The sequence below is a fragment of the Bombyx mandarina genome, chromosome 05 (assembly GCF_030267445.1).
Source record: "Bombyx mandarina strain Sakado chromosome 05, ASM3026744v2".
Classification (NCBI taxonomy): domain Eukaryota; kingdom Metazoa; phylum Arthropoda; class Insecta; order Lepidoptera; family Bombycidae; genus Bombyx; species Bombyx mandarina.
Window position 1 is genome coordinate 12518983 of NC_143212.1, and position 21013 is coordinate 12539995.

The 21013-nt window shown below is 33.7% G+C and overlaps 2 protein-coding genes across 2 annotated transcripts; one reads left to right on the forward strand and one right to left on the reverse strand.

The window, feature by feature from the left end:
• The first annotated feature begins 2 nt into the window (after positions 1-2).
• LOC114251986 (uncharacterized) lies at positions 3-3369 on the forward strand. Its single transcript, XM_028186443.2, has 3 exons — positions 3-500; positions 720-959; positions 1038-3369. The coding sequence occupies exons 1-3, from the start codon at positions 282-284 to the stop codon at positions 1797-1799; spliced, it is 1221 nt and encodes a 406-aa protein (XP_028042244.2). The 5' UTR covers positions 3-281; the 3' UTR covers positions 1800-3369.
• On the reverse strand, positions 1908-16163 carry Shark (SH2 ankyrin repeat kinase). Its single transcript, XM_028186442.2, has 14 exons — positions 15894-16163; positions 15265-15361; positions 15114-15190; positions 14795-15003; positions 10750-10948; positions 10085-10225; positions 9603-9708; positions 9091-9323; positions 8193-8333; positions 7679-7991; positions 6896-7125; positions 6195-6394; positions 5358-5583; positions 1908-3642 (listed from the first exon to the last, which is right to left on the reverse strand). The coding sequence occupies exons 1-14, from the start codon at positions 15927-15929 to the stop codon at positions 3439-3441; spliced, it is 2412 nt and encodes an 803-aa protein (XP_028042243.2). The 5' UTR covers positions 15930-16163; the 3' UTR covers positions 1908-3438.
• Positions 16164-21013: the final 4850 nt, after the last annotated feature.

Genomic DNA, 21013 nt, shown 5'->3' on the forward strand with positions numbered 1-21013 from the left:
TGTTTTATTCGTGCTGTATCCACGTTATCGAACGGACGACGTGCGCGAAAGAATAACTCGATCAAACGATACATTGTACTCGCCGATACTTCGCGTTAAACTGGTCGTTTTTATCTTATCGTCTACGTGAACACGCCCGATAATGGTTTGTTTCGTCAATCCATGCATCATTGCTCCATTTTAATGTGAAAACGTTGGAACATGATTTCAACAAGAGAAAAGGAAGATTAATAAAAAAAATGCGAGTAACAATTTTTAAAGTGAAATCTTGATTACAAATAATGGCGTTGAGGTTTTTTATCTTTATTGCATTTTGTATTTCGTTTGTGCTCAGTGAGTTTTGTCCAAAACAATGTGACTGTGACATGTCCAATGGGTTGAATAGAGCTATTTGTGTAGACCAAAACATTATCGATATAAACGTTGGAGTATCCAAAGCTGTTCAAGTGTACAGCTTAAAGCACAATGTTATCAGCGAACTAGACAATTTTTGTTTTAAGGTTTGTATGTCACAAATACTTTCTTTTTAAAAGTACTTGTAAATAAACTGCTTGTGTTTTACATTTCCAAAAATCTATTATTGTAATTGTAATGTGTCAACACAATGAATTGTGATTGTGTGATGACTAGTCTTTTTAAATTGTAAAGTTAATTTAACTTCGACAAAAACTTTTAATAATTGACAAATTTAAGATTAATTAATATTGTGTGTATTTTAGGAATCCGGCTACACGGCCTTGAAACTTTTGGATATATCGTATAATTTGATATTCTGGATAGGATTACATGCCTTTTCAGGGCTTGAAAGGTTAATCTACTTAAATCTTAGTAACAACAGACTGAGATATATATCGTCCGATCTTTTCTGGGACACACCGCAGCTTGAACACCTTGACCTTTCTTCGAACGTTTTCGAGTCGCTAAAGAATGAGCCGTTCATAATGCACACAAAATTGCAGGTATACTTTTAATGACCACGTTTAAACTATACAAGTGTTATTATTTGCAAAAGTGAAGCATGTCTTATTCTTTTCCAGATATTAAATCTAAATAACTGTAGAATCAGATCATTACCAGAGAGATTGTTTACGAGATTGCCAAATTTAAAGAAACTGGATATTAGTGAAAATTACGTGGTTATTTTAAGTGAAAACGTCTTAAAGCCTCTAAATAAACTAGAGCGATTAGAAATGTGGAGCGGGTATTGGCAGTGTTCTCCAGATTTCATTGCCATCGAGACATGGATCAAATCAAAGGGCATCAATTATCAGAACCAGTGTACGAAGGGACCTAAAAGGTCAGAAAAGATTATATCAACTGTGAGTCTTGAAAAAGCGCCAGTCGATTTGAGCACAGTGTGGAATACGACAGTAAATAAAAATGAGACTACAAAAGTAACGGAACCGAAACGTCCTTTGACGCCCCTGGAAAAGTTCGATAGGGAATTCTCTGCGATTCAAGCTCTCGTTATGGGCCTAGAAATGGGTTTAGCTATCGGCATAGTCGGGACGTATGTCTGGCTGCGACGATTCTTTTCTTGTGCTCGTTTTAGCTGTCGAGCGAACGTGAGGCGTCGAACTCGGAGGCTGCAGCGTTCCGATGCTGAAATGAGAGCGAATTTACTTTGGAGTACCGTCATCAATCCTGACGTGGAAACAACACCGACGGCCCCTAATAGAAGACCACCTGGTGGCGTCTCTAATACGAGCGATGGAGCCAGACACGCAGACGCCATCCGTGTCCCAAACAGATCCGAGACTCCACCACCACCATACAATGAATGCTGCATCAATATATAATTAAGAGGGATAAATTATTTTAGTTAAGTTTATTGTGATATTATTTCATGTTTTATTTTTTTATTAAATTAAAATTTAACGTAACGTACAAATCTAAATAAAAATACATTTTAAATATAAATCGTTTATTTGTTGTATATAAATACCTTTATCACAATCTGTTTGTTAACAATATTATAAAATCTATAATCATAAAACTGATAATACACTAAATCAGACTCATAAATATTTATGTGCAATTTTTATTATTTTAATTCACTAATATAGTTTGGGTAACTTGAAAACTTTTAACTACAACACAACCGCATGGCAATAATTAATGATCACGTTAGTATGGTATACCCCTTACGTATAAATTTTCTATTGAGATTAAGTTAATTGAACTGTTTCAGGCGCCATGTATTCGTAAATTTTTACATAAACTCGAAAATATTACATAAAGTTGATATGCGTAATCAGACTGGAATGTAAGAAAATTATTACTTAATTTAATTTACAACTTCGTTAAATCATGTTCGACTTTATTAACAAATCCACGTTGTTGGAAGCCAGTTAGGGAAGTTAATTGATACTGCTAACGTTTGTTTGTTAGGAAAAAGTACATAAAATAGGAATCAAAATATTATTTACACATTAAAAACCTCCACTATAATTAAAATACCTTATGCACTATTTTTTAGTAGTAACTTAAAAAAATAAAATCTTATCTATGTAGGTATCATTCAGGCACATCTTGGCATATTCGATATATTTTAGAAACAATTTGTTTCTAGACCATTCGTTGTTAAAATATAACTACACTTAAACAAATCTAGTATAATACAGTTTTGTTTATTCAGGTTGATCGTAATGAGAACATAACATATTATGTATTGACGACGTAGGCACTCGCATGTCTGGAAAGAACTTTTCCAGGCGTTATTTGATAAAAAGAGTATTTACAATAATAATATTATCATTTTATCGATTCAGAGTGGATACTCTGAATACAAGGATTTGTAGAAATTATAAATGCAGTATATTACATTTTTACTTTAAAATTCTGTTCATAATACTATTTATGTTTATATCTAACTTTTAACTAGTATCTGAAGAATTTGTTGTGTATAGAGAATGTAAAGAAACCCTCTCCAATACAGAAGCGAATAAAATACTAGCTTAATTTAGTAAACTACATGACAAAATGAATTTAGTAAACTAAGTATGAATATTGTTGTTTCGCTTGTTTGAGACTAACAGTCTAGTCCCGTTCATTAGAATAATTTTAATTGTATGTATTACATACATTGTGCAACAATGTTAAATATTGCATTATGACTGCTATTTCTGGAGGCATATTTTGCTTCTCCAAGGTTCTACAGTTCCATCGAAATTTAGAAAGAGAACATTTGAAAATATAATTACTCTTTGTTTAAATACTATTTCTGAAATATTCCACTTTTTGCCACTCTTTTAAATATCAAATGTGATTTTTTTTCCACAATAGTAGCGACGTTTTACTTGTCATGCAAACAGTCCTTTCCTTATGTTAAACCCTAAGAATTCTGACGCATACATAATCTTTCGAGATTATTTTTTTATATTTGAATGCATCTCAGTTAGCACGAGAAAAATAAAAAATAAATTAATTTTTTTGCTGTCACACATTAATTTCGTCATTTTCAAGGACTAACTGGCTTATGTTGACGTAATCAGGATGCTGCGAGAACACATCTACCAGGTGGCTGAAGGTTGGCCTGTGCTCGGGACTGTACGTCCAACAGTCCAGCATCACTTGATATATCTCGTCAGGACAGTCCTCGGGGCGTTCAAGACGCTTACCGCTTTCCACAAGTTGTATCGCCTGTAATTAATATTTTTTTTTTATTATTAGTTTACAATATTTGCATATCTATCAAAATTAATAAACTAAAGCTAGCTAAAAATAATTTGAGTGAAAAAGATGCTAATTGCTATTAAAGCACGTTCGGTGAACCAGGTATAATCCTTCGAGGTTACCAGAATAATAATAAAAAAAAAACAAATAAAATTATTTAAGACTTTTGGCATAATACCGTCCGCATAATAAATGGCACTTGTTTCAATTTTATAAATCGGATGACAGCTAAGTTTGCGAACGAATTGCAGAAAATAAACAATAAAATCTTCGATCAATAATACTACTAGATTCGCGATTAGCGCTTCAAAAACGGCCCGAAAAATAAGACCACAAATAAATTTGTGGTCTTATTTCAAATTAGTATGGTCCAATCATAGCCAACACTAAGACGTCAAAACGCTGCAATGCGCGTTCAAAAACTGAGTAAAAAACCACCGTAACACCAAGGTTTTGGAAGGAATATCTTTTTTTGGTAAATTTATATTATTAAGTGTTTTTCATAAAATAATAAACACAATTATATTGTAAATAAAACAGAATTTACGAATATTGTAATTGTTTGGCCAATGTTTGCAACAAGGCACCAACTATTGTAACAAACATCACCTATTCTTGGACAGGGAATGCATAGAGTAGTTTTGTTATTTTATAATGTTATTTTTGTTTGTAGATTTCCTAGTAGCCCCTTGTCGCTGTGCACAATGGATATATATTGTCGCGAAAGAAAGAGAAGAAATATAGAACCCTTATAAAAATTCTAGAATTGTTCAATAGTGGTGGCAAAACAATGCAAAAAAGTATTAAAAAAACTTTATATGTATGTGTAAATATTTTAAGCGTATATGCTGAAAAGGATTTGTTTTCTGGGGGAAACGAACACAGCCATAAAATAAGCCTAAATTAAACTGATTATAGAAAAATTCATTGATATAAGATTACATTATATTTGTAAAAAAGAAACCGCTCATATAAAAATGACTTCTAAAAGACAGCTTTATAACAAACTGAATCTGTTTAAAGGTAATTAAACCTACATTATTGTTTTAATTACTTCTGTATAAAGAATACGTGGAAAACATGTTTCGCGTTTCCTTTCATATTTTTTTTACTTTATTCAATTTTATTTTTTATCACCTATTTGTTGTAATAGCGGCAATGTAAAATATTATCTACTACTTTTTTCAATCGGTCAAAAATAGTTGCGACCATACAAAACAAACCTAAAACAAATATGTATATTCTGCAACTCTATGTCTTTCAATACTTACTGTGTTCTGAGCATTGAAATGTAATACCAAGAACTACATCTAGTTCCACAATACAATAAGCACGAAATTTTAAACAAATATTTTTAACCTTATAAATTAGGCTTTAAGTATCATTTTAGAATAAATATTTTTGTACTGATGACTTTTTATGTTCAAGTGACATTTTAAATTTATTCCATAATATTCTTTTTCTGACGAAAGGACCTAAATACATATATTTTGCAATGGTAATTAAACTTTATGTTTAAGTTTTAAGGTTTATAATAAACTGAAGTCGTTAACATTATTAAACTTTTTTCTAAGAAATGAAGATGTTTTCGTGTCTGCAAACGTGGCCACTGGAGCGTCTTATTTTTGTTCCTGATCCTTAATCTAGTACTATTATTGATCGAAGAATAAAATATTACTTACATCAATTCCCCTCATATCCCCGTAAGGTTGTTGTCCGAACGAGAACATCTCCCAGAGCGTGACCCCGTAGCTCCACACGTCGCTGGCGTGGCTGAACGTGCCGTAGTTGTAGGACTCGGGCGCGTACCACTTGATGGGCCATTTCCCGCCGCGGCTCGCTCGGTAGTACGAGCTGTCGGTGGACAGGGCGCGGGAGAGACCGAAGTCACTGATTTTGGCTTGATGTCTAAAATCGTAACAAATATTTTCATTCAGTTTTTTTTATTTCTTATATACGACGACGGACCAGCTCACAGCCCACCTGGTATTAAGTGGTTACTGCAGCCCATAGACATCTACAACGTACATGCGCCACCCACCTTGAGATATAAGTTCTAAGGTCTCAGTATAGTTACAACGGCTGCTCCACCCTTCAAACCGAAACGCATTACTGCTTTACGGCAGAAATAGGCAGGTTGATGGTACCTACCCGAGAGGACTCACAAGAGGTCCTACCACCAGTATACTTAGTTTTTTACTACATATAAAATATGAGTAAAGAGTGTTTACTGGGGTTTTGTGGGTTTAACAGTTTTTGCGCGTTCTTTATTTGTTTGTATCAGGAAGGCGGCGGAAGATGCACACGATTTACTGGTTAAATAGTCACTGGAGCCCATAGCTACATAGACATTGCAATTGGAATACTGCAACCCACCTTGAAAATACGAACTCAAAGTCTGGCAACATTAGGCAGGTAGAAATATCCATAATAATATGGGTTTACATTAACTCCTACCATTTATAAAGATTGTTTCTTAAAACATATTGATAGATCTAATGACAAACGGTATAATTCACCTGTTAGCCAGCAAGATGTTCCTAGCTGCTAAATCCCTGTGTACAAAGCGTCGTTTCTCCAAGTAGCGCATCCCAGCGGCGACCTGGCAGGCCCACAGCCGCAGTTCGTAGCCGGGAGATATAGATTCCGGATGCCGTAACAGGTATTCTAGCAACGAGCCGAGCGGCACCAGCTCCTGCACCATTGCCAGTGGTGGACCCTGTAAGTCAAAGCGTGTAATTATTTTTATCCGCCTATACGCAGGGTGGACAAGCTCACAGCCCACCTCGTGTTAAGTGGTTAAGTGGAGTCCATAGACATCCACAACGCAAATGCGCCACCCACCTTGAGATATAAGTTCTAAGGTCTCAAGTATAGTTACAACAGCTGCCCCACCCTTCAAACCGAAACGCATTACTGCTCCACGGCAGAGATAGGCAGGGTATAAATAAAATGAAATAATTAAATACAAGCAACATTGAATTTTGGAAGTTAGATATTGACCACTACAACGCTAGCTCTGTTTTGAAAAATGAAAGTAGAGCATCATCATGCGTCTCTTGCTAGTTGCCTTTTCCTGCTGAGAATCAATCATGTTTTCCAGTTTATTGGGTACACCCATTATTTGAATAGAATATAATTACGAATTTACGTATCATGGAGATCATGGTGCGTTACTCGAGCAGAACTAAGTTTGTATTTACAAAATTATTATAATTACCAAAGACACCCCAATCAAGTTCACAATACAGTGATGCCTTAAAGACATCATTACTTTGGCTTCGGATAGGAACTCCTTCTTGTTCGTGTCGGTGTGTTGCACGTGTAATGTTTTCACGGCAACCGTTTGCGGAGGCTGATCGTGCGGAGTGTAAGTCGCTCGCAGTACTGAACCGAATTCGCCCTCTCCTATCATCGCGCCCAATGTTAATTCATTCATCGGTATGAATTCTGGAACATAACATGTGTCACAAAGTAATATAATAGTAAATCATGATGCTAAATAAATTTTTTTTACGTATAGTTTGTAAAACAATTTTTAACATTGTAGAACATTAACATTAGATGGTCTGATGAAATCACCCATCTGTGTGATGGAATCAGCGGTTACCAAAGTTACAAGGGAATGTTAATATTATAGTAATATATATCTTATTATCTTATCTTAATATTATAATCTTAATATTATAGTAATAATATTAAGATAAATCTCTCATACCGACAAATCGCATGAATGTTTCACAGCAGAAATAGATAGTGACGGGTATAGGTTATCGCTTATATTAGGTATTCTTAGGATTGACGGATATAATTAAAACTAGTTTTACAGTTTAAGTCAATTTTCAAGTTTTCGTGTTCATGAACAACTAAGAATCTTCTTCGTAATTGATGACAACAATAGAAACCATAAAAGTAGTTTTAATTAAACTATAAAGAAGACATTTCAAACCAATATACAAACACTACATTGAGTCTTAATAACATAATGTAATGAAAAAATTACCTTGCAGTGTGGATAGCTGTCCGTCTGAGTTTATAGAGATTTCATTGTAATTCTCTGGCACGGTCACAGAACTGTTCACTGGTACTTTATATGTGTCATTGTCATCTTCATTGTTCATACTATCATTACTAAAATCTGATGAGAATGATATATTCCTAGTGAAGAAATCAAGCAAGTTGTTGTTGGAAGCATTCGAGACAGGTGATGTCAAATCGGCTTTGTCGCTAAGTATATCGTGTTTCACAAGTGATAAAGTTTGATTTTTGGTTGCTCGACTTGATGATAGCTTCTTTGTTCTCGGCATCGTTGAAAACTGAAATAATTTTTATTTCTATCATTATGAAACTTATAGAGTTATATAAATAATATTCTAATGATTAGTTTTTAAAACCAATCACAGCATTCTTCGAAAGTAAAGAAGTACAATTATTTTTTTAACTTACAATTATAAGTGAAGAATGAATTAATGACTTTAATTCAACTATTAGTAAGCTATTGTCAAATTAATACTTACTTCAGGAAGCGGTGGTTTAGGTTTAGGAGGAACAGGTGTAGTGAGCCTTGTGGGTAGACCATCAGGTACAGTGCTATAGTGTTCAATCAGTCTCTCCAATGATTCCAAGTAGGGACCGTCGTCTATGAAAAGCCAGTTGCCCTGAAGGAGAAAATATAGTAAGTTTTTTTTGTGTCGAAGGCCAGCCGAGCTCACCGTTCACTTGATGTATAGCAGACAATAGAGCCTAATGGAGCCTACACCTGAATGTACTACTGCAAACCAATTTGACGTGGTCGAAATTGCAAAAACCGCAGACTGAAGACTGTACTCTCTCAACTGTATCAAATTTTATTATTTATAACATTTTCTATTTGAATGCACTATAACCGAGCTAGTCGTGAGGAATTCATGAGCAAGTAAGACGATGAACGCAATATAACACTAAAAAATAATTAATGGCATGTAACACTACCACTGGCCGATTTTAGGGTTTAAATTTTGGAATCTCTACACGTCATTTCGGATCCTCCCGATCCACTAATGTTGCTTTTAGGTACCTCAAGCACCGGTCATCGTTCACGTCGAACCCGTCGAGAAAGAAAGAAAAAAAAAGGAATCTCTTGCCAACTTTTCCGGAAGTCGCCCGAGTGAGCGCGCACTAGTGCCACGCGTGACCGCAATGCGTGCAACATTTACAAAAAAAAAAAACAAAAAAAGGCAGACAGTCAAATCTTCAGCAGTTGGCGCTTTAAATATTTAAAATACATCTACAATGTTCCTTGTTTGGTTTTATAACACAATAATTAGTACGGTACTTCTTCAAGTAAGACGTTCAACAAGTATGAACTTTCATTTATGTTGAATAAAATTTTTTTGATTTGATTTGATTTGATTTAATAAATAAAAAACAACTAACCTCTTTTCTAATAATGAAGTTGTAAGGTGTGTTTTCACTGAGCATCGTCAAAACGTAGGCAGCGCCTGTGCGCCTTTCACTGTAGCGCACCAGGAATACGCCGTCCGAGGCTTTGTCTCTCAAATTGTGATGCTTGCAGTAGTTTTCGAGTATCTTTACAGCTTCATCGCGGTTCTGCGTGCCGTGGTACCATTGGCTTTTTGATGTATTGGGCTGTTCTGGTTGATAATTTTCTGAAAATAAATTATATTTTCAAAACCGAGCAAAATTCACACTATGGTATTTTTTTTTTTGTAATATGTTGAGGATTTTCTTTTTCCATTTTTTTTTGCAATTTGTAATAATTGTTGAGGATTTTCTTTTTTCATTTATTTTGCAACTTGTAATAATATGTTGAGGATTTTCTTTTTCATTTATTCTGCAACTCTGTACCAGTTTTTCGTAATCTATATTAAAATTCACCTTCAAAATATTATAATAATTTTAAAAATTAAAATTGTAAAATGACTCACTTAGTAGTTGATAGCATTCTGTGTGTCCGTATTGTTTTGCTAAGTCTGCTGGGGTTTCTTTTGTTAATGTTCTTGGATGTGATGGCGCCTTTAATCTTAAAAGCACCTAAAATTAACAAACACATTAAGAATCGAGATCGCTGATCTTATAAATGATGTTGAGGAGAATTTACTTAATTTTTTTTTATTGCTTAGATGGGTGGGCGATCTCACAGCCCACCTGGTGTTAAGTGATTACTGGAGCCCACAGACATCTACAACGTAAATGCGTCATCCACCTTGAGATATAAGTTCTAAGGTCTCAAGTATAGTTACAATGGCTGCCCCACCCTTCAAACCGAAAAGCATTACTGCTTCACGGCAGAAATAGGCAGGGCGGTGGTACCTACCCGCGCGGACTCACAAGAGGTCCTACCACCATTTAATTAGAGTATGTAATATGGGTTATTATATTTCGAATATTATGGTGAACTAAATTATACCTTAATACATTCAATGTGTCCTTTCTGAGCTGCGTCGTGCAGAGGTACTTTTCCGGTAGGTGCATGTCGCATTTGATAGTTAGCGTTCCCTTTCGTAATCAGAAGCTCCGTTGTACTCGGCAAGTTATTTTGACATGTGTACTGTAAATTCGTCATAAAACTAATGAATATCCCAGATTGGAATTAGATAAATCATATTGCCAAATATTTTGTAGAGGTGTGTGGAGGTTTGTATTCGAATGTTACTATATAATATTTAATTTTCTATTGAAACACTATTTATACATTTGTTAACTGTCTTAATAAATAGTAATCGACCCACCTAATGGAAGTCGTGACTAGACAGTAAATTCCAGGCCCAAAAGTCAAGAAGAAAACACTCTTTTTGAGTCTTGTTATTCAAAAACTATGTTGTAGTTTTAGAAAAATACATTCGAAGGAATTCGTTTTAGTGTTTTAATATTCGTGGAAGAAAAACACATGAGATCGTAATACGTTTTCGCGATTTAATAAGCTCTTTTAGATTAACAAATATTTTTGTTTATCTTGAATGAATCCAAAGACAAAAACTTATATTATGATGACTGGTTCTCTGTAACAACACATTCAACTACTTTTTGGCTTGCTATCTATGTGGATGTTTGAATTAGACTAATAGAACATACGTGTAAGGGCGTGTATCCAAAGGAGTCTCGAACGTTGACAGTGGAGCCGCTCTCAATGAGTTCAGCAAGGATGGTGTCTCGTCCCGCCCTCGCGGCTATGTGCACCGCGGTCTGACCGTCCTGGTTCTTGGCGTCGCGACTTCGGTAGCCGCTTGCCAGTAACTTCGACACCACGTTGAAATGACCCGCTTCCGTTGCTCTGCAAATCGATTTGGAACTAAAGTTATGTTTTCATATACCCTACGGTATGTTGTCCGCCTCGAGATTTACAATTGAGGTCTCAATTCCGTTGGTACGACGACTTTGCTAGCATTTAATGACCATTTTACGACGTCCAGTACGAGGACTCCACTCCAGTATTTTTGTTTCCCACCGCATGTCAGTGCCACGGCTACTGGTCAAAGTGGCGGTAGAGACTGGATGCAAAAGGCAAGAGACCGAAAAAAATGGGGTGCATTCGAAGAGAGAACTTAATATTTTATACTTGTTTAGTACAAAACCAAACAGCACTTTATTTTTAAACTTAGGATCGAAAAATTAGTTCACTTATTCTACCCTACAGATTAATGTTGTTTTTGATTAGGTAGTATTAAAATTTCCTTACTAGATCATATTTACGAGGCACTTGTTCTTAATTAATCTCAAGCCGAGAAAAAGAAAAGATAACTATTCGCACATACGTAATTGTGGTGCCTAATTAATCGGTAATTATTAAACAATAGTAGAACAGCTTGTATGTCCAATGAGGTTTGTATTTAACAATGAATCATTAACATAAACAAAGATGATTCACAAGAGTGACAATAACATTTAAATATGTGTATGATATTTCGATATTATAAGGCAATGTACAAACAAAAAAAAAATTCGCAACAAATATAATATTCTGTAAATAGAAACAAAATGGTTTTGTTTTTTTAACGATTAAGGAAATTACGAAGACCATTGGCAATATTTAAGTTGAAGTTTGGTAATTAAAACAACAGAGTGTGTATTGTATGAAACATAAACGTGATGTAAAAAGTGAGTGGCAAGACTTTACCTTTAATAGTGTCCGATCAAAAAAATTAAACAATTTTGTTTTCGATTTTCAATGAACAAGTTTTTGTTCTATAGACTTTGCGTAGGTTTTATAAATGAGAAGGAGGTTTTTAATTGGGATATATACATAAGTTTTTTTTTATAAATTGAATAATATTTTTTGTCTCTTTAAAGTCTATGTCAATAAACATAAGCTCTGAAAGTCCTCCCGATATTAATGCTTTCGTGTCGTATATTTATTACTAAGTGAAAAGATATTGTAGATCTAAATTTATTTATTTAGCTTATCATTATGTTATTTACTATACTAGGAAGTAGGTAGTTGACAAAACAAGAAAAATCCTCCATATTCATATAAACCGCATTTTAAGTATACAGAGGTTGAATTGAAATAAACAAAAAAATAAGATAAAATTTCATAGTTGTCACATGGTTCGACACTGGCACAAGAACAACGTTTCGAAGTACATAGTTACGTACCGAACATTGTTTTCATGTATGGATGTATTCTAATATAGACTTCGACTGTTTCAAAGTGGTTAGGGCGGTTCACACCGTGTCTATAGATTCTGGTAATCGCTTAACATCTTGTGAGCTCAGACACACGTATACCAAATAAAAAGATCTATATATAAAAAGCGCAACAACAGTTGAATGCCACATATCGCTTGCTGACACATGCGTATATTTAATTAACACACATCGGACCGCATTTGGTATTCTAATCAGTTCAGATTGCAAAGTCACCACATCATAATGCGGGACGAGAATTTTTATGCGCATTAACAAACAAACACGAGATCTGTTGAAATAATATTGCTTTGTTACCATTTGTAATTGTCTGACCGTTTGGATATATAATAATGCATTGTTTTAATCTATGTGAGCATATTAATCATATTGACAAATTAATTCTGAACTTTCGTCTCTGATTGTATTTTGATGACTTACGGTTTTGAATTTTTTTCATTCGATAACATTTATAATACTCGGGATAGTAAAGCTCTGTATTGTAAATTTATAAGATATTTTTTTTTTATATTTAGAGAAATTTCGAAATGCACACAAACGCTCAAATGCAATTAATTAAATAGTTTTGGTATAATATTATCGTTTAATTTTTAGCTGAGCGATAAATATTTGAATCCTGATTGAAATATGATAAATCAATCATATTGATCATAAAGTGTATTTTTGTTTAACATTATTTCATTTATATCTTTATATAATATGTTCGGTATATTAAATTTACTTCTACGTCTGAAACAAAATTGCACTGGCCATATTTGTAATCAGATTCATTATTCTGATATTATTGAATAAACAAGTTGAGTGCCGGGTTCAACAGGAAATCATCAATAAACTTGACTGCAACCAATAAATAATATCATTGACTGCACAGTACAGGGTAAAACAATAAGAAATAAGTTCAATAACCTTATTGAGCTGCATCCAACAGAGGTCACATCCATGTTTTTTTTTTTTTATTTAAGAAAACTTTATAATTTTGTAAGCATTTGTTAATGGAAGTTATAAGACTGAACTTTAGTGAAATTTAAAGTTATATTTAATTCCTATTATGTTATATACATAAATATATATTATTATATTAGCTTAAATTAAAGTGTTAGGGGAGTCCTTAGATTTTCTAATCTCATAATTTTAACACTTTAAAGTACTAATTGATCGTTGATTTTATTAATTTCGGAACGTGCAACATTTCTAATACTGCACAGATTTTTGTGATTTGAGATAATATGATACAGAGTAGTAAAAAGGGTATTTTTTCGTTGCTGTTGTGAATTGGCTTGCATATGGGCCTGATAATGAGTATAATCACCATTGCACTTAAAAATGAACAATCCCAGAGGTACAGGCAAGTTGCTGCCTACTGCCGAGTACTCTGATCAAACCTCTTGTGAGGAAGAAATAATATCAAACTTTAACAATAATTAAATAATATCAATTTAGTCTAGCCATGATCCATAATATTATAAGATATTACCTGAATAATATAATTTATCCTAGTAAAACACTTTCAAGCTTTATTTCAATAAAAGTTTAACGTAATAACAGTACATAACATAATTGAAAAACTCAAACGATATCTATCTATCCATTGAGACAATAAAACACAAGAGGGAATTAAGGACAATTTACGGGACCCTCTTCTTAATAGAACATCCTTCTTGAACTAGTCACGATATCACTAATTAAGGGATTGAACAAGTTTATTAACTGTGTGTTTGACTGAGTATCCACAATACTAAAATGATATAGCGTTTGTTTAAAATTGTATAGTAAATACATTTAAATCTTATTCAAGTAAAGTTGAAACTTATAGCCAAAATAATAAATTTGATTAAAGTTTATTGATGTTGTTATTTTACTTGTATTTTAAGAAAATTTGCTTTATTTTTTATTTCTCGTAATTGGTGATCAAGGATTCATCTTAGCATATGATTAGATAGCAATGAAAACATATCGAAATGAATGAAATAAATTAGGAATTTAGTTCATTTTATTTTTCTAAGCTTTGCTGTAATTAAATTATCTTGTATTTGTATAATTCACCTTACAAGTATTTGATGTACAAATCTAGAAAATTAGTTCTTCAAATCAAAGACATAAGAAACATGGAATAAGTTGGTGCCTTTTAGATTACTAGTAAAACGGATCAGAGAAATTGTAAAAAAAAATTGTGCCAGAATTTTCATGTTCGTTATTTCAAACATGCACATTCCATTTAAACCAATATGAGCATTACTAAGCCTGACTTCCCTGCCAGAGGCTTAATTCATTAATTATAACCATTTCAGAACTTTAATTAGCATAATCACTGACTAGAGATACAGTGGTGCTGTCTGGATGCCTTAGTGCTTTGTTGTCTTAATTCATATATAAATCCAGTTGTAAGTTAATTGTTATTTTACTAAATTGATTTCAATTTCTCTGTTAAAAAATGGGTTTGGCTTTAGAAAAAAAAATTGAGTTTGAAACACACCTGTGTAGTAAATTTGTTGTTCCCTGTGTCCTCGACTCATGCGGTGGTGGTTCTCCTTTACAGACAATGGACAACCTAGTAACAAGTCCATTTGAATCACTACGGTAATGTTGTATAAGAGTATCCAATCCATGAACAGTTGTGTGCTCTTCTATAGAGAAGAATGCATCTTCACCGTGTCTACGTATTTGATAATGCACTACTTGACCCTGAAAATTAAATCTTCTATTTCAGAATTGTCTAGCAGTTTTAAATTCTCAACTAAACTTCATTTAAAATATTTTTTTAGGTTATCAAATTTATAAGAAATTTAGTGTACCTGATGCAAAACAGACAAAACATAATCTCCAGGCGAAGTATTACTCTCCCGTACTAAAAATACACCATCTTCTCCTTCTGAAATTACAAAACTTTGTTATATTTAAAGTTTTATTTTGTTCAAAACAATGACAAAAGAACTATTTACTAACCCTCTTTTAACAATTTCTCAGCGGATTCACGTGATATTTTCCCATGAAACCAGTTAACGTTGTCTTCTCTATTCATCCTCAACAAAAAAGAGTTTGTCTGAAAAGTTAATTGGAAACTTGTTCAACAGGTATGCACCACATTCCACACATCAGATGACCTAAAACTACTAATTTTCTTGTTTGTTTTTCTTAATCCTCAATTAATAAAGTTTTAATCTGTTGTAACATATCAAATCAAATCCAAAATGTTCCGTGGGAAGTTTCAAAACTTTGCCAGAAGTCAAAACTTTGATGTAATTACTGATACTGACGCGCCATGTTTCATTCTATTTCATTCTTTCTTGTTGTTTATTACCTACCATAATACTATCAAATTGAAAGTTTTACAGTCTTCCCTCATCTGTATTATTTTTCTCCCTCCGACTTCGCTACAAAGTCTGTGTTAAAGAGAGACAAACACCAACAGGTTTCAATTTTAAATAAATGTGGTTATAAGTCAAACGTCACAACTGAATCGTCAAATAAGAAACTGATAAGAAATTTAGGATGATTCATCATCTACATAAATAGTAGTTTTGCAAAAATAACTAATTAATAATATAGATCAATTAATGTAATAATTTTCTTACCTTAAGTAATATGAATGACGTCATGGTTGTTATCATGATATCCAAATTCCAAAACACAAATATTATATTTCCAAGTATTAATAAAAATTATGATTAACGATATTTTCTACGTTTTCTATAATAGCACATTTTTACAACTTAATTTACTTTTTAATTAAGTTACACAAAACTCGGTATTAAACTAGGAACAGCAAACGGAGTGCGTGTGCCATGCAGCCGGCAGCAAGCAGACAGGCGCGGTATCCCCGACTCTGCCTTCCAGCGAATGACTCATAGCAAGGTCAATTCCGAGAAATGAATCACCAACACCAACGTACACACACAGTTCCACAACGCAAACACTTTATGTGTAGTACGCATTCCCTCACACACAATCTCAATTCTTATTCAGATATTTCAAACATTTAAAATAAAATTACATGTAGTAAGTACGCAGCAGACAAGTCAAAAATAAACAAGTTTTTTTTTAGTATGTTATGGTTTACACTTTATGATATTTTTTGTTGTGGATAGATCGACGAGCTCACGGCCCACCTGGCTTTAAGTGATTAGCGGATTCTATAGACATGTAAATTCTGGCGCTCACCTTCAGATGTGAGTCGTAAGTCTCGAATTGAAAGTTTAACTGCCGTCCTTTCCTTAAAATTGGAACATGAAAATTCTTTACGACAAATACTTACCCATGTGGGCCCATAATATCCCGAGTAGACAAGCTCACGTCCACCTTCTGTTACCTAAGTGGTTATTGGCCCATGGACATCGATAGCGTAAATGTCACCACCCACCTTGAGATATGAGTTCTAAGTCTCATATTTCAATACAACAGCTGCCCCAATCCTCAAACCGACAGCGCCGCTGCTTCGCAGCAGAAATGGGCGGGATGGTTATACTCGTACCTGTGCGGGCTCACAACGATGTCCTACCACCAGTTAAAGCACAGAGACCGGTCACAACTCAACGTAGCAGTCACAGAACAACCTCGAAATTTGTGTAGTGACTATTAAGTTATTCGACCAAAGCGCATTGTGGCAATTTAACAAGATGTTTTCTGGTAATAAAGTCCTTGAAAACGAAAACGAATGTAGAGATTAAGATGACATATAAATTTTTGGCTGTGAATTTGCAAACAAAGTCTTAAAAGACAATAACTAAGATGTAGCAAAGCATGAAAATTGATAGCAATGGATAGCATATGCAACTCTAATCGAATGTTGCATCGAAAACGAAAGCTATACTAATTTACAATTACTTATAAACCTTTTTCTTTTGTATCTTTTTTTACATTATGTCTTCAAAGTGCAAACGCACCGAAAACATATTATGATAGAATTATGTTTTTGAACATATTATAACAAGGTACCCAAGTTTTTGTGTGGTGTAGAATGTTGGGAAAATTCGTTTTTCTAAATACTGTAATAGTTTTTAAAATGAGACACAATTAGGCACATAAAACTTGATTGAAGCATCACTCGATTACATATTAATTCTAAATTCCAGTTTCCCAATCGACATTCTACATAAATTCATACTACAAAAAACTGTTAATTTTATCGATAATGTAACTATAACTCTTGTAAAACGAAATAGGTATCTACATAATGAACTATATTCTCATTGTTATTACTATTAGTAACAAATCACCCAATTTCGATTTTCCTTTTTGAATATCAGAATTTTTGTGAAATTTACGGTAAGAACTACATCAATAAATTTGGAATCTTTAAGTTTTCAATCGTATAAAATATACATACTAGATTTTTAGAAAGCTTAATTAAATCAGTATCTTTTTGGCGCCAGAATTTGTTCAGAGTTCATTGAATGATCATAATTAAATGCTAGAATGAATTTTATAGTTCACTAATGCAGTCAAGAGACAAACCTGCACATATTATTTTGTATATAGTGCGCGCTTACATACTGAGATCAAAGAACTAGTACTGTGTAAACACTGGGAACCAACATTATCTTGCCAACGGTTCCTAGTTATAAAATGAGTTTGTCGTTTTAGTATTGAAAATAGTAGGAAAAGTTGTCAAGGAATAACTTTGTCAATAAGGGCTATGAACTGTATTAATGAATAGTTTAATCCCTTAACTGTTAAGGGAATGTGATCGTGGCCTTCTCAAGCTACAGCTATTACTTCCATGACATCTGTTCATGGTAGAAGAATTTTCAATAAATCTTCTATTGTTACTCCTTTAATTCACTTTTAAACTTGCAAGACTGTGGGAACGGTACACCTATATATTTCTGCTGGAAAGTAATCATGCAGCATAACGTGGCCTTTACGCATGCCAAAAAAAATTTTGAACTCAATCTTATGTTTCAAGGTGGATAGTGATATTTAGGCTACATAGTCTATGAGCTGTGAAATTAAACTTAAGCAAATTAAGAACCAGCTTAAAAATATAATTATCATTGACTAATAATTTAAATCGTAATAAATAAGGACATCTGCGGCAGCCCTAAGCGGCACATTGTATAACGCACAAGTATATACCTTCGCAAAGCGCAGATGACTCACGTGATCAGTAAATATCACCAATTGAATACCTATCTGGCGCAGAATGATTCAACTCCAGTATTTTCTCAGTACATACTTTTACATTCGCAGAAAGTAAATATTATTTCACAACGACAACCGCAACGATTATTAAACAGCATTTTTATGTGAATCTTATGGTCTATTGATTATTTTGTTAGTTGGTACCAAAGTGGAAAAAAAATTGAAAAATTATCTTTTAATACTGTCCAAGAAAGTTGTCTATCGAAGTCGCCGCTACGCAGGGGCACCAGAAATGCCAAGAACGCAACCAATCAACTACCTGGTATAAGCAATTTTGCCTAAACCTAGTCAGAGCCGTGAGCGAATACTAGTATAGATAAAATATGTGAGGTACTCTTCGAATTCGTTAAATTGGCTATAAATTCGAATGTTTTAATCTCGTTATTATGAACCGAATACAGACGGTGTACGGCCCCAGGGAATGGATGGCATATCACATGATACATAATTGTTACAAATACGTGCAGTATTTGGAACGAACGCCTTAACTAGTAAAACTATTATCACGATCTCTTAAAGTGGCCCCGGTATAAATCATCAGCACTACGACCTTTCTTTATTTCCGGAAACGATTTCCCTACGTTCGGTATGGATAATAACATATTCATCGTTGACTTCCTTGCAACATACAATATTTTCCGATCAAATGTCGTGCCAACTGCATCAACTTCCACACTATATCTAGAACTAGAATGTTCTGAAGAAGTAAGAACCCAGTCATATTTAAATAAAGAGCAAGCGTCAATATTTTTAGCGTGGGTTGTACATACGAAACAATAAAACTTCCTAAACACTAATACCGTAAACACTAAACTCGTAACATTTTGGCGATTTTAAGAAAATATGACTGCAATGACATAATTTACTTTCTACCTGAAACTGATCGTGCTCGGTGGTATAGGAATCAAAGAATTAAGATAATGAACCGATCAAAATGCATTAAAAATAAAAAAAAGATTGCGGTTTTTTTAATTCGCGGTCTTCGATCAACAGTTACTATTGTTGATCGAAGTTCGCGGTGTATTGTAAAACTTTGTCAATGTTTCCAGTATTTCGGGTGGATCAGAGTCTGCGGGGTGACTTCGTATCGTATTTATATTATAATCTCTAAATTACAATAAGAGCTCCCTGAAATTATTTGAATGTATCTAGTTCACGGGACATTTCAACACTACGTTCAGGGTTTTTTTTTTTAAGTATTTATTAACAATACTTACTAAGCTTACTTCTCCTCTGACCGTAGTTTTTGCTACTCGTGTTGCAGGTGAGAAAGTCTAACACACAGGATGGTATCTATGTGATGAACCATGAGTCATGACTGCTTGATACTAATTATTACACAGGACAGTGGAACCCATCTGTAGAGGCTCTTAACATACCCAGTACCTAAGGCAAGAATACAAGTTAAGTAGCAAAATAATGGAATTACCAGTACTCCTCCTCTGCTACTACTACGTATGGATGATTAACATGTTAAGATATCCAAGATCACACACCCATGGCCAATAAAGTTCCCAGTTGAATAAGTGGTTTTGTCATTTTTCGGAATAAAAATGGATATGTTATAATCAAAATATTTGATAATTACATTCATGGACGTATTGTTGTTTCCCTACAGCCCTTTGTTAATATTATTTATTACACAGACCATTTAATGATTCATTACATAACTCAAATTAAATCGTTCTGACTGTTACAAAGGTATTTGTGCAAACGTAGAAAGTAGATACAACTAGGCAACATGGCTTAGTAGTACTTAGTTTCAGTACTACATGTTTACAAACCTGTTTTCAAGTTTGTTTACCTCGCAAGCCAATGTTTATTTACTTTCGTTGGTCTCTCTGACACCAGAGTTGGATAGAATCTTGACTTTAGAATACGCTATTGTATGCATTCACTACATACGCTTTTAAAGTTTTCTGTATTTAGTTTGGTTTAGCAATTTTAGGTGCCTTATCACATACCATCACCTTTGCGTTAAATATTACGAGTTCGTTTTTATACTAAGAACCTTTTTATATTTAACTACTACTTAGAGTTTGTTTATGTTATTGTATCAACAATCGTGGAGGTTTTGATTGATCGTAATAAAAATAATGCTTTTTCGATGTTTAATATTGGAGATCCATAGAGTTAGTGTTGTATTTAATAACTCCATGTTGACATCATATTAAAATGATTGCATAAAATACTCAGTAAATATTCGTTCATATTCAATTTGTTACTTAAAAAAAATACTAAACTATATTTTGGAGTATTCGTTTCAATTTAAAGGTACCTACCAAATTTCATTTTCATTAGGACGTTTCAAGGCAGCATGGAACCGGGGTCGCGTCGGTGACTCACTCACCGCTTTCTACCACCATCGGATAACCAGCGGTCGATGACCCTTCCGTCCTTCACTTCCCACCCGTAGCGTAAATTTTAATTTTTAACATACTATTTTGCAAAACAGTTCTTATCTACCAGAAGTTATATTTTTCAGTTAATTCAGTTTGAAGTCGTCGTGGCCTAAAGGATAAGACGTCCGGTGCATTCGTATATAAAGGTGTTT

What these genes read in the sequence shown, in the direction of transcription:
- LOC114251986 (XM_028186443.2), top strand. Translation starts at nt 282, where the DNA reads ATGGCGTTGAGGTTTTTTATCTTTATTGCATTTTGTATTTCGTTTGTG. An exon ending in TAGACAATTTTTGTTTTAAG is followed by an intron (nt 501 to 719) that starts GTTTGTATGTCA and finishes TGTGTATTTTAG; the next exon opens with GAATCCGGCTACACGGCCTT. An exon ending in TAATGCACACAAAATTGCAG is followed by an intron (nt 960 to 1,037) that starts GTATACTTTTAA and finishes ATTCTTTTCCAG; the next exon opens with ATATTAAATCTAAATAACTG.
- Shark (XM_028186442.2), bottom strand. Translation starts at nt 15,929, where the DNA reads ATGATAACAACCATGACGTCATTCATATTACTTAAG. An exon ending in ACAACAAATTTACTACACAG is followed by an intron (nt 10,949 to 14,794) that starts GTGTGTTTCAAA and finishes ATCGATTTGCAG; the next exon opens with AGCAACGGAAGCGGGTCATT. An exon ending in AGAATGCTATCAACTACTAA is followed by an intron (nt 9,324 to 9,602) that starts GTGAGTCATTTT and finishes ATTTATTTTCAG; the next exon opens with AAAATTATCAACCAGAACAG.